General features: G+C 46.0%; 1 protein-coding gene across 13 annotated transcripts in view; it reads right to left on the bottom strand.

Annotated features, from left to right (window-relative positions):
* Positions 1–13,850, bottom strand: part of LOC105386449 (potassium voltage-gated channel protein Shab) — a 52,710-nt gene that overhangs the window by 1,413 nt on the left and 37,447 nt on the right. For 3 of the 13 annotated variants that reach the window (XM_048631795.1, XM_048631797.1, XM_048631798.1), the window contains 13 exons: positions 11,861–11,964; positions 11,378–11,505; positions 10,769–10,865; positions 10,402–10,532; positions 7,395–7,701; positions 4,403–5,249; positions 3,611–3,735; positions 3,213–3,305; positions 2,605–2,682; positions 2,144–2,294; positions 1,385–1,779; positions 1,044–1,116; positions 344–459 (listed from right to left, as the gene is read on the bottom strand). In XM_048631795.1, the coding sequence (XP_048487752.1) occupies positions 344–459; positions 1,044–1,116; positions 1,385–1,779; positions 2,144–2,294; positions 2,605–2,682; positions 3,213–3,305; positions 3,611–3,735; positions 4,403–5,249; positions 7,395–7,701; positions 10,402–10,532; positions 10,769–10,865; positions 11,378–11,505; positions 11,861–11,905 (2,586 nt within the window). In that variant the 5' untranslated portion in view covers positions 11,906–11,964. Of the gene's footprint in view, positions 1–343; positions 460–1,043; positions 1,117–1,384; positions 1,780–2,143; positions 2,295–2,604; positions 2,683–3,212; positions 3,306–3,610; positions 3,736–4,402; positions 5,250–7,394; positions 7,702–8,161; positions 8,294–8,579; positions 8,690–10,401; positions 10,533–10,768; positions 10,866–11,377; positions 11,506–11,860; positions 11,965–13,850 lie in introns of those variants that run through there. The other 10 variants (XM_048631801.1, XM_048631800.1, XM_048631803.1 and 7 more) reach the window with 10 other exon arrangements.

Below are 13,850 nucleotides of genomic sequence, written 5' to 3'. Positions count from 1 at the left end.
AATATGCTTACGTATAAATCTTAACTTTTAATAAAATCGGTAGTAAACATAACATCAAACGTAATCAATAAGATATTTACCATGACTATAACAACTTTAACTTCATGACGGGGGCTAAGAAAGAGCGCCTTCATGGCCTATGGGCTACTAGACTGAATCCGCCCCTGCTTGCAGTTCATTTATCTATTAGGGCTAGGGAGAGTTACTCACCTGGTGTACGTTTGGTTGCGCAACCAATTCGTAGAGTTCTATACATTTTGTTGGTAGCGGCGACTGGTTGCGCCGCCATGGTGTCCGGGTGAAATATAGCCCTAACTCTTTATGTATATTGTTATGTACTAACATTAGCTCCCTGCGAGGTGGTCTCCTGTATGAGCAGCTCGCTGTCAGTGCCGCGCTCCTTGTTCTTGAGGATGGAGCGGGCGCGGGACTCGCCCTCTCGCTTGCTCCCGTTCTTACCTGCAAGGCGAGAGTGTGAGGGAAGATCTCAGTAGCTCAATGATAACAGTAGTTTAAACGGTAGTTTGAGGCATAGAGTTTTGTAGTTCTTGCATGCAACCTCTTCAGCAAACCAATACCGCTGAGCAAGGAGAGTGATATGCGGCCTCCTTGGCAATTGACTATGACTTTTGACAAGTACCTAATTCTAATATTCTACGTCGAAAAAATAAACGATTTCATTTCATTTCATTTCAGGCGGCATCCAAGGATTTCGAATTTAGAATGCTAAAAAACGCAAATTTTAAATTCAACATTCAAAAGTTGGTTTCCAAAAAAGAAAAAATAATAGGTAGGTACTGTTTGCTAAACTGGATTCGAACATTTAACTGGCCATACATCAACCACTTTGAATGAGCAAACTCGAATTTCGAAAAGTTATTTATTACATCTGCATTCAGCTGTTCCGCGCAAACTAGGTTGAACTTTCAGCCACATACGAGTGATTAGGCATGTAGTTTGAAACTGAAATGATAGAGCAGAGGCACACGTTATAACGAGTACTATAGTACTTATACTAAATAGGTGCATAATGTATATCTTACCAAAAAGGATGTGATGGTTGATGATCCTCGTGGCTATCCCACGAGGGGGTTTCTTCTCCTCCTCCGTCGTCTCCTGTCGGACAAACAACACTTACGGCAAACGTATAGATGCAACAATACTTAGAGCTACACAAACATACAGGTACAGGGTACATCGCATGCATCATCGCACTGACTACGACCGTGCAACACCGAAACAGAAATGTGACATAGAAGTGCGACGGTTCTTCCACGAACAGGTACGCAGCTAACAAGAGAATGATTAGTAAGTATTTGAATGACGTTGCATCATCAAGAAGTTATCAGCTCGAGCGCTGTAGGTACAGTTGGGTGGTACTGACCTGTTGGAAGCGAGCCTTCCTGTGCTTGGGTCTGTCGTCGGGCGCAGGCTCCTCCAACGGCTGCGGCAGGCTCGAGCGGGAGGCGTCGAGGGCCCGCGCCGCCGGCCCGCGCGCCGCGTCCAGCGAGCGCGGCGCCAGGCTGCCCCGCGACCCCGCCCCCGCCCCCGCGCACAACACGTTACCGTCCCCCGACGCACTCTTCCTCACACCCTTATACTCGGCACTGGCGCCACTCCCGCCCCCGCCACTGCCGCCCCCTCCACTGCCGCCCCCGCCACTGCCGCCGCCCGTGCCGCTACCGTCCAGGGGATTCACATACAAGTTTGAGGAGTCGTTGTCGCATGCGATGTCGCCCTCTGAAGGAAAAGGGTGCGTAAGGCATGATGCAAATGTATCTGCAACGTAAGACATGACGCATATGGAGACCGTGGCGCTGGGCTGGACGCGGGACGTGCACTCGCCTGCCACGAGTCAGACTCGTCGCAGCCGAGGCACACAGTGAACCAGTGAGGCATATCCAGACACATTGACACAGAATGAAACAAAACTACGAAGGAGGATAACAAATTGAATATACCACCAAAGTGAGAGTGATAGCAAAAGTTGAATTAAACTGACATGACAATCTTGTTAAACTAATATAAACAAAAGACGGAGGCACGCGCGAGTTGGGAACTAATACAAGTTGGGTGCGCGTGACAACAATAACTTTTAATAAGGGATATAATAAGGTAGTTTGTTTCGTGCGAGTGTAGTTACCAGGGCTGTCGAGACTGTTGGGGGTGGCCTCGGGGAGTGCGCGGGGCGCGGGGTGCCGCTGCAGACAGGCCAGCTCCACGCACACCGGCTGGCGCAGGTCCGACGTGGCCATCGGCATCAGCTGCTCCGCATCTATGAACTCCTTGTACCCCTAAACATCACAACACAACGTAAGTACGGCACGTGAGGAGGTAAGGTGGATTTTTTGGTGGAAAGAAAGTGAGACTTAACAATTAACAACCTATTGAGGAAGAACATCTAATTCCTATACTAGATAATAAATAAGATGTAATCTATACGCTTAATACGAGATTATAATCGTGCAAAAATTAAAAAGTTTATGCGTATACTTACTCACAGGTTGTTTAGCTAAAGTCAAATCATTGTTAGCACTCAAATGATATTAGGGTTATTGAAGCGGATAAATAATGTTAATTCATCATGTTTAGCTGGTTTAGTACCTTAAACGTGCAAAAACAACACTCAAACTCAGAAGGCAGCTGATCCAAGTCAAGCTGTTTCTCAACCGTCTTCTTTTCCTAGAAAAAGAAAATATATTAGTGGTTACTCTAGACAAAACATAGGGGTATCCCTATATTGCCCTACACGTGAACAATGTTAGAAAGCATGGAAGCCTTTGTTGACCATTAGTGACTAATAAAATAATTAAAATGTAGCGGTGATACTACGTAACTTGGTAGTTGTACCTAATGTAACCTATAATTAAGGTAAGTAACATGTAAAAATGCTGCGAATACGTGGACTATACTTTTTTATACAGTTTCGTAGTCATTGTTATTGATTCTTGTTTAAACAGTTTATAAAATAGTTATGTAAGTAACGAGGACCTATATTATATAGAAAGCCACGTCGTCGTTCAGTAAGCACGGTGATGGTGTGTAGGGTACTTGCTAGTAAATTAATGGTGCTACGAAGAATCACAGACTCCTCATTTCGAGCCAACTTCGTAAGAGTTTGCCTCGGAGGAGGTCGCATGAGGTACTTGGCTTCGAATATTGTTAGTAATTTTAGCAAGCGTGATAGCTGTATGTGTGTGTGTGTGTCTTACAGGCGTCGGCTCTGGGTTGATCAGTAGGCGCTTCTCGGGCGAGTCTTGGCCTTCGATGGAGTAGCGTCGCTCTTTCAGAGGACTCGTCTGAAACTGTCAACTGACGCGTTATCAGCAAGCAGTGCCGCGGCGCCTGCCCACTGGAGAGTACCCGGATTTCATACTCTTGTTTTTAAACAACTTCATAAATCTTAGCCCTGTCAACTCGCAGATTATGGCTCGTATAGAGGAAAAATTCTGTCTATTAGCGCAATTACGCAGAGATTATTGAGAGCAGCGTGAATAATTTAGCGCTGTGCAAGAAAGTTTCAAAAGATTTGTAATTTATTTTTTTGTGTATGTACAGATAAATCTAATATAGGGTAAGTTCAAGCATGTTGTAGAATGTGTGTTCGTACCTGATTGGTCTCGGGCAGGTCGGTGTCCCGTGCGGGGATGGAGTGCTCGAACTGCCGGTAGCAGCCGGACACGGCCGGCGCCTCGCCCTCCAGACTCGTGGCGTCTCCTTGCGACATCTGATGTCCTGGAGGCACACACACCGTCACTACCTGCCGCCCCCACCACCAACCATCCAAAGTACAAGCCCTCGTAAACTCAACATTTATTCAACTGTTTCTCAACACTACTTATTTACAACATTCAGTAAGAGCACAAACTACACGACACACATTCAACACGACATAGTGTAAGAGATAGCGTCCTCCGGATACACACATCGAACAGTCCACTTTAGAGGAGATTAGTCGCTGCAAGCTTTAGGCTCACGCTGCAAATGTATTCGACCTTATTTATTAGAATAGTCTTCGGCACATCGCTAGTAAACGCGACGCGACCCCGACCCCGGTGTACGAATGTCTAAATAAGGGGGTCGAGGGGACGACTGTGCGATAGGGTCAAGGAGCTCATCTCGCGTCGTCTGTCGCCTCAATGAGGACGCACTTGTCACCTGAAGACAAGGAAAACACTCTGAGTGCGGCTCGCGGCAAGATCGCGTGATCGGGAGCTGTTCAGCGATGTGTGGGGGACCGTCCGCGGACGACACGTGCAGTCACGGGCGCGACACACAGATGCAATGACACGGACATGCGTGAGGGGACAGGTGAAGGAAGAGTCACATTCGCGAGCGAAGAGCACATGACATGGAGAAGCGGCGGAAGCGGGGCGGGGCGGGGGGGCGCGGGGGCACTGACCTGTGTCCACGATGACGTCGATGAGGTCCATGCTCTTGGCGAAGGCGTCGCGCAGGTTGATGTGGTGGAAGCTCACGATGGAGCCCTCCCGCTTGGCGCGCTCCAGAGCTTCGCGCCGCTTCAGCGCCTTCTCGCGCCGCATCTGGTTCTTGTAAAACTCGGCGAAATTGTTGACGATAATTGGGATGGGCAACGCAATTACCAGCACGCCGCAAATACAGCAAACTGAGCCGATGACCTTGCCCAACGGAGTCGTGGGGTAAATGTCACCGTATCCGACAGTGGTCATGGTGATGCCGGCCCACCAGAACGTTTCCGGAATGGAAATAAATTTAGTTCCCGGCTCTTCCTTCTCGGCGAAGTAGGCCAAGGAGGAGAATATGAGTACTCCCATCGCGAGGAAGAGCATGAGCAAGCCGAGCTCCTTGTAAGAGTTGCGCAGAGTGAAGCCGAGCGACTGCAGGCCGGTGGAGTGCCGCGCCAGCTTGAGGATGCGCAGGATCCGCATGATGCGGAAGATCTGCACCACCCGCCGCACGTCTTGGAACTGGTCCGTCGCGTTTTTGTTAGTCTCGAGAAGGAAGAGAGATACGAAATACGGCAGGATGGCCAATAAGTCTATCACGTTTAGTCCACCTTTGAAAAACTTCCACTTGTCGGGCGAGGCGCTGAAGCGCAGCACGTACTCGAGCGTGAACCACGTGATGCACACGGCCTCCACCATGGCCAGCTGCGGGTTGTCCATGGGCGCGCCCTTCTCGTCGTACACTTGCATCTGCGGTATCGTGTTCAGCGTCAGCCCTATCGTGGACAGCACGATGAAGAGGATCGAGATCACGGCGATCACCTGCAAGCACGCGACCGTCAGACTCGACCGCACGACGCGCGCACGACACGCACACGACGCGCGCACGACACGCACACGACGCGCGCACGACACGCACACGACGCGCGCACGACACGCACACGACGCGCGCACGGCACACGCGCGGCGGGGACTGTACACTACGCCCTACTTCATATTCCTAACTATTATACAGTGGCTTGTGACACGATAACACATTTATGCTTTGTATTTACAGAACATTGGCCAATATCTTATAATGTAAGTATGTATGTTTAAGTATCTTATGATTATGATAAGTATACCTACCTAAAAGTAAATTTGGTGTAAAAATAACATCTATAGTGTATGTTAGTAGTGTTGTGTGGTATAAGGAAGTGTACGTAAGTAGCTAGTTGTTAGTAACAGTATGGTGTGTCGGACGGGCGCGCGAGGCGCGGCGCCGCGCGGGCCCGTCCTAGCCCGCGTCGCGTAGTGTGGTGTCTGTTAGTCGGGTTATAAATCACATAGCGGAAGCGCTGGCTGTTGGGCACCGGGGTGGGAGCGGGAGTGGGTGGCGGGGAGGGGGGGATGGCCGGCGCGCGGCGCCGGGCCGTGGTGGGACGCGGCGCGGGCGCGGCGACGGCGGGCAGCGCGCGGGCCCGCTGACCGCCCTCCCCGTCCCGCGCCGAGCCGCACGCGGGCCGACGGCGCCGCGGGCGGCGACTGGTCACATCGCGTAAGCCCATCCCGTCATTTGCAACTTTGCGACAACAATTAAGCTTTGTTTTTTATATATATTTTAACCTCCACTTGCGGAGGACGTACGACGCGGCTGTGAACATTTATAAAAATTAATCGTAATGGCAATTTATTAGGGTTGGGAATGTTTAACACAATAATAAAAGGAAATTAACTTGAACAAAGTAGTAAAATAATAGTAAAATATATAAAATAAAGGATATTAATTCAAAAACTATTATTTCTTTTTAACAAAAAACAAATGAATCGAACAGTGCGAAGCAAAACATCAAAATATAATATTACTTATTATAAGTGTGACCTATTAGGTCAAAATAAGAGGCACACTCATAAAAATAGTTGTAGCCTTTTAGAAACGTTGTCAATGTTAAAACAACTAAGATCAGAAATGTTAATTCATAAAATAATAATAACTCGAATTTTATAAATAAATACTTACCTACACGTAAAAATATTCACATAGATACAAAATTTATACTCACATATTTTACACCGCCGATGTCGAAACTATTATCGACTTTGGAGTTTAAGACCAACAACATAATGAGAGGGGGTTTCGACAAAAGCGATCCATCAATAAGATATTCGGAAAAGGAAATAACATAAACTACACATAAGACACAACACCACCACCATATCATGCCTACTTACTCACGTAAATAATACAATACATAATATATCACATTCACGATACAACATATACATACAAAAATCCATACAATTTAGGTACATACAATAATGTAGAGAAAAAATAGATAGATGTTATTCATGCACCACGAAACATCAACATCGATCACTACCTATACAACCATTCTTTACACAAGCCAATTTATGAAAGATTCTCCCTCACAAACAAAACAGAAAGCTCTCAAACAATGCACGACGTGAAAGAAAATAGAAAAGCTTGAGTTACTCAAAGGTATCTGAGAAAAGCTTTCATAAAAGTAGCTTTTACTAAGCTTATCAACATAGACACACAACGTAAACATTAGTCCTTAAAGTTACTTAGTAAGTAGATACTTAGTATTCTAAACAGACTAGGTTGTTAGAGGACAAATGGCTTTTTGTAAAGTGTAATATATGTAATTTTAAATCTTAACAGCTTCAAACGAAATGTGCCAAGTAGCGGATTTTTCATGTTAATTGGTGCAGTGTTTTAATCTAACAGTGTTTTGGGGCGTGTGTGCATATTTCTCTTATAATTAATAAAACTTAGCGTATACTAACTACACAATAAGGACAAAATACCTTACACGGAAGAACTTTAAACGAGACAAAGGGACAGAAGCTAAAATTCCAAAGATACCTTCCAAACTATTCACGTTTTAAAAATCCTGGCAGCTTACAATAGACAAAAAAGTTTTTAATTCATAAACCGAGGAGGTTGCATCGCAACGAGTACGTTACCCGGGCGGCGATGCTGGTGGTGGGCTTCTCGAGCAGGTCCCACAGCCACTTCTGGTACTGCGCGCAGGTGCCCTGGCCGAACTCCTCCTCCTCTCGCTGACGCAAGCTCTCAGCCTCTTTGCGCATCTCCTCGTGGACATGCTCCTTCCGCTGATGGTACTTATGTTGGCAGCACGACTCGAGGTACAGCTCGTCCACGCCCCAGTACTCCAGGTCGTCGCTGAAGGCTAACACGCACATCTCGTCGACCAAGTGCAGCTTGCCCGTGCGGTAGAAGTTGAGGATGGAGCTGAAGCTCTTCGGGTGCCTGTGGGGGAGACGGTAGTTGTAGCTTCATTGTGATAAGAATTGTGTTCTCTTTCGCTTACATTATCACGTGATGATGATTCAAGATAATAAAATAGAGATCGCAATGCAGTAATGATATACATATGTAGATGATTCGCTTGCAAATCAACTTAAATAACTTACTAAGGAATAATCTACGCATTTTGAAAACATTATTGGGAAAATATTGTAGGTAATTGTAAAGTCATAAGTCCAGAATTTACCTATTAGACGTGTTTTGAGGGACAGATAAAGTTTTATTTCACCTATTTTTTTATAACTATCTACGATTTTCAATTTACAAAAGAAAGCTCGGTTTTAAATTCAGTAATAATATAAGGAGGTAGGAGGTAGCGCACCACCCAAGGCCCCGTGTGTCATGTGTTACCCCTATCGCGCAATAATGACCAAAGCACCAAAGACACCCATAATCCAATCACCTGTCGAAGAAATACTCGTTATCTTGGAGCGAGTAGTCGTCGCAGATCTCGACGATGGCGTCGTGTGTGTTGCAGTCGCGCAGGCGGCCGAGGCGCGTGTGCGGCAGGCGCTCCAGCGTGCGCCACAGCACCTCGTGCCGGACGCCGCCCACTACGTGAGTCACACGCTAGTTGAACAGGAGGAGAGAACACACTAGGAGGATATTGTGAAAGCACAGCTACCTTCTCTTTCTAGAGCTTGTAGTAGGAACCGCGGGCTGTTGCATTGTCTGTGTTGAAGTGATATGTGTCGTAGTAGGAACCGCGAGCTGTTTCATTTCTGTCTTATTTCATGGTGTTTTGTAAGTGACATGTGTCTAAATACGTCCAGATCGCTTAATAACGACAAAACCAGCAAAGACACTAATCAACCAATCACCTGTCGAAGAAATACTCGTTGTCTTGGAGCGAGTAGTCGTCGCAGATCTCGACGATGGCGTCGTGCGTGTTGCAGTCGCGCAGGCGGCCAAGGCGCGTGTGCGGCAGGCGCTCCAGCGTGCGCCACAGCACCTCGTGCCGGACGCCGCCCACTACGTGAGTCACACGCTAGTTGAACGCTTATTGATCGAGCTTTTTTGCACACTAGGAGGATATTGTGAAAGCACAGCTACCTTCTCTTTCTAGAGCTTGTAGTAGGAACCGCGGGCTGTTGCATTGTCTGTGTTGAAGTGATATGTGTCGTAGTAGGAACCGCGAGCTGTTTCATTTCTGTCTTATTTCATGGTGTTTTGTAAGTGACATGTGTCTAAATACGTCCAGATCGCTTAATAACGACAAAACCAGCAAAGACACTAATCAACCAATCACCTGTCGAAGAAATACTCGTTGTCTTGGAGCGAGTAGTCGTCGCAGATCTCGACGATGGCGTCGTGTGTGTTGCAGTCGCGCAGGCGGCCGAGGCGCGTGTGCGGCAGGCGCTCCAGCGTGCGCCACAGCACCTCGTGCCGGACGCCGCCCACTACGTGAGTCACACGCTAGTTGAACGCTTATTGATCGAGCTTTTTTGCACACTAGGAGGATATTGTGAAAGCACAGCTACCTTCTCTTTCTAGAGCTTGTAGTAGGAACCGCGGGCTGTTGCATTGTCTGTGTTGAAGTGATATGTGTCGTAGTAGGAACCGCGAGCTGTTTCATTTCTGTCTTATTTCATGGTGTTTTGTAAGTGACATGTGTCTAAATACGTCCAGATCGCTTAATAACGACAAAACCAGCAAAGACACTAATCAACCAATCACCTGTCGAAGAAATACTCGTTGTCTTGGAGCGAGTAGTCGTCGCAGATCTCGACGATGGCGTCGTGCGTGTTGCAGTCGCGCAGGCGGCCGAGGCGCGTGTGCGGCAGGCGCTCCAGCGTGCGCCACAGCACCTCGTGCCGGACGCCGCCCACTACGTGAGTCACACGCTAGTTGAACGCCTATTGAGCTAGCTTTTAGGAACACTAGGAGCCGATTGTTTAAAAAAACTGAACTACCCACTATTTCCAGGGCTTTTAGTAGGAACCGCGAGCTGTTGCGTGGTGTCTTTTGTAAGTAACAAGTGTCTAAATACGTCCGAATCGCCCAATAATAATCAAAGCACCAAAGAAACCCATACTCTCTCTACATACACTCTTCTAGGGCTTATAGGAACGCGTAGTAACCGCGAGCTTGCATTGTGTATTTCAGCAACCCCTACATACGTGCAAATCGCACCATAACGAGCAAACCACCAAAGACACCCATCAGCCAATCACCTGTCGAAGAAATACTCATTGTCTTGGAGCGAGTAGTCGTCGCAGATCTCGACGATGGCGTCGTGCGTGTTGCAGTCGCGCAGGCGGCCGAGGCGCGTGTGCGGCAGGCGCTCCAGCGTGCGCCACAGCACCTCGTGCCGGACGCCGCCCACTACGTGAGTTACACGCTAGTTGAACGCCTATTGAGCAAGCTTTTTGGAATACTAGAAGTGGATTTTTAAAGCGCAAGTAGGTAACTACGGTTTTTAGGGCTTTTAAGGACGCATCGGGCACGCATCGTTTTCCTCTTAAACGCAGAAGTACCTTATTGTCTCTCTATCCAAGGAAATTATTGTCTAAGCACACCTACCTACTGTTTCTAGAGCTTGTAGCAACAGCGAGCTGTTGCATTTAGTGACATGTGTGTCTAAATACGTCCAAATTGCGCAATAACGACCAAAGACACCAAAGAAACCCCTCATCCAATCACCTGTCGAAGAAATACTCGTTGTCTTGGAGCGAGTAGTCGTCGCAGATCTCGACGATGGCGTCGTGCGTGTTGCAGTCGCGCAGGCGACCGAGGCGCGTGTGCGGCAGGCGCTCCAGCGTGCGCCACAGCACCTGGATGGATACACAAATTCAAAATTTCGTGCACTTTGCTGTTGGATGATACTCTGATTCTGGTTATGTGTAGTTTTCAATGAAATTATGCTTTTTTGCTGGGGAACGCACACTGAACTATGAATGGCAACCATGACTGAGGGAGTGCCCATTCAAACCTTACTAGGTTTAAGAGCACTGTATTGTATTGTTAAGGAATATTACATATAAATAAATGAACAATAAATAAACAAAACCTCGTGCCGGACGCCGCCCACGTTGATGATGACGCGCTTGCTGAGCGCCTTCGAGCGCAGCATCATGAATGGCTCCGGTGGTAGCGACGACATCGACCTGGGTAGGAGAAACTGTTTAATTGTTTGTAAAAAATGGCTATGGATCAATTGAGCGGGTCAACGCAGCGAAGGTAGGGCTGTGTGAACCTTGTAAATTTTTATAGAATAATGTTTTATAACAGGCTCTAAAAGCTTGACGGCTTCTTAACGGCGGACTGCTTGGTGGGATCCCTTAAGTTAGTCTGAAGTGTGTCCGCTGCCGCTGTAAAGTTTGCGTAGTTCTTACCGCAGCGGCGCTTTAACGCATCAGTAACTAAGAATCATGGAAAGTAAGTGTATCTCTTACTATGACATTACCGCTCAAAGCTGAAGTGCGTCAGGTGCAGCTGATTGTAAGTTTAGTAAGCATCACGGTAGACAAGTGTAACTTTTATCCCTTTTTAACCCAAACTACAGTTCAGTTTAGCGGGAGACAAGACGCGCATTTATATAGTAGGTTACACAACTAATAGGAAAGTACCTATTACTAATGTAAGTAAATAGAGGTAGGTGTATTAATAAAGTAGTAACCTGGAGTGCGCCCGCTGCAGCGCTTGCGGCGTCGCGGGCGCGGGCGCGGGCACGGGCGCCAGGCCCAGCGACGCATCGTGCGCCGGCGCCGCGAAGCCCATGGGCAAGCGCGGGGGCGAGTCCCCCTGCTGGGGAGAGATGGGATGTTATACAGGGTGTTGTAAAAGTTTTTACCTAAGAAAACGCCAGCTGCCTGTCAGTGACGCACATTTTCACACAGGTTTTTTGGCGCTACATAAATCACAAATGAGAACTAGGTATTAGGTTTATTAGCACATAGATCGTAATAATTTAATGAATGCCAATGTTTTCTTACAAACGCTTACTTTTGTAAGAAAACTGCGTTCGCGGTTTATTATGTGATCCAAGGTAGGTACATTGTCATCATTTCTTTTTAATTAAAAGCGTCTCCCTTAAATTTTGGATATTGGGTATAAAGATGTTAACAAACACAGTGAAATAATTGGTAGTGTCGGTAGTTACCTGCAGGCAGCGCGCGGCGCCCCGGCCCGCCCCCTCGCCGACCATGCCGCTAGCTCATCGCTGCACGCGCCTCCGCCGCATCCTCGCGGCGCCCGGGCTCAGCTCTGCAACAAACAACACCGTCAATGTGGGAGGAAACCAAGTGAAACTTTAACAGCACAATCGAGTGTGCCAATTACATTATTGGGGGGAAAAAATTGCGATTGAACCAACCAATCAGAACTGGGGAATCAGGCATTATTAGGCTACTAAGGCGTCATCTATAATTAGCTTTTAGTTTTTCTCCCCATGGTACACGACGACTGGATGGCGTAGCGGTCGGTGACTCCGACTGCTGGGCTGTGGGTCCCGGGATCAAATCCTAGCTAGGGTAAATATTTGTTTGAAGACATTTATTTTGTTATTGGTCTTGGATGTTTGTTTTGTATCCTCAAACCGCCGGCCAGACGTGGACATTGTGGTGAAACCCTCCAGTCTTGGAGGAGGCTCATTTCCTACAGTAGACTAGTATGGGCTCAGTGTTTATGGTTCTGTGTTTATCTAACCTTTCCTTTGTGCTTGTTCAAGTAGTGTATGACGTCCAGTTATACCTTTATACATTGTATTTGGTCCGCTTGTTCCATAAAAATACGCCTCTTTTGCTATTCTTCATTGTTCCCCTTTCTGCTTCATAAACTCTTACAAAAAAAGCTAAAGTGACTCCGAAGGTAGCTAAAAACACCCGTGTAGCTTTTATGGCAGAATTATTTCCTATGATATTGCTCGCCCTTCAAGTTCAGTATACTCATATATATATTTTATTTATTTATACATATATTTATTCTGAAAAGCAATTTATTGACGCAGGCCGTACTTTACAAGGCAATATTGTAAAAATATATTTTGCTTGGAATAGCTAGCGAATATCTACTAGGTGAGCCTACATGTGAATTACTACGGTGAATATATACATTACTTGGACGTGAAACGTGTTAAATTCATTTTTACTGAAAAGGTATAAATACGGTTATTTTTATTTATTATTTTGTATAATAGAAAATGTATGTGTTTAGTTTATAATATGGGCCACTGATGCCTGAAATAAAGGATTATGATATTATTATTAAGTGGAAATAAAATTACTTGTATGGAACTAGTACAGTGGGTGTATTATGATAGCAACGTTTATTTGGGTATCGTGCGACAGAGTGCGGCTCGAGACGCTAGTAATTTATCACACTTGACATATTTGCTTTTCGAATTAATATTATAATAGGTACTACGAGGTTTTCCTTTGTGCCGTTTTCGATAGATACACGACGCTCCAACCGCCAAGGTATGCCTTTATAACAATAACTTATACAGTAAGACAAAGAAACATATTTCTGCGGCCCAAAACATAAACACTTAAATACATGAAAGTATTTTTGACTACACTAAATGCGAATCATATTTACGTACAGGTTTGTTTATTAGTATTTGCTCTGCCTGCTTTATTTATGTACGACAAGCTAAATTAACCAGCCATTATTTACATTACAGAAACTTTGAATTTATGATGACACCAGCAGAAAACATTCATTCATCATAACATTAATTTGAAAAAGGGGCCAGTTCGAAGGAAAACAAAGGGTTTATAGTGGCGCCGATGCGTCCATAAGATAATTAGAGCCTGTTTCTCAAGGTCTGGATAATGGCTACCTGTGGGATAAAAGGAATAAAAGACATGCTGTCCCAGTCTAAAACATAATTAAAGACAGTGACGGCATGTCTATTATCACACAGGAAGCAATTATCCAGACATTGCGAAACAGGCCCTTAAGATTACAAAAAAGGAGGCTACTATATAGGGTTCTCAAATAACATGTTAGTAGAATAGATTATAAGGTAGAGACAATCCCATCTCAAACTCTTTCATACTAAGATCACTGGAGTGAAAGAGGACAGGAAGACAATATAGGTAAACAATTACTTTTGTGGCTGTTTCTGTGCATATGTTTATGTTGTTAAT

Source organism: Plutella xylostella, chromosome 29 (genome assembly GCF_932276165.1).
Source record: "Plutella xylostella chromosome 29, ilPluXylo3.1, whole genome shotgun sequence".
NCBI classification, from domain to species: domain Eukaryota; kingdom Metazoa; phylum Arthropoda; class Insecta; order Lepidoptera; family Plutellidae; genus Plutella; species Plutella xylostella.
The sequence above is the reverse complement of the archived record's forward strand: the minus strand, read 5'-3'. Positions and strand labels throughout refer to the sequence as shown.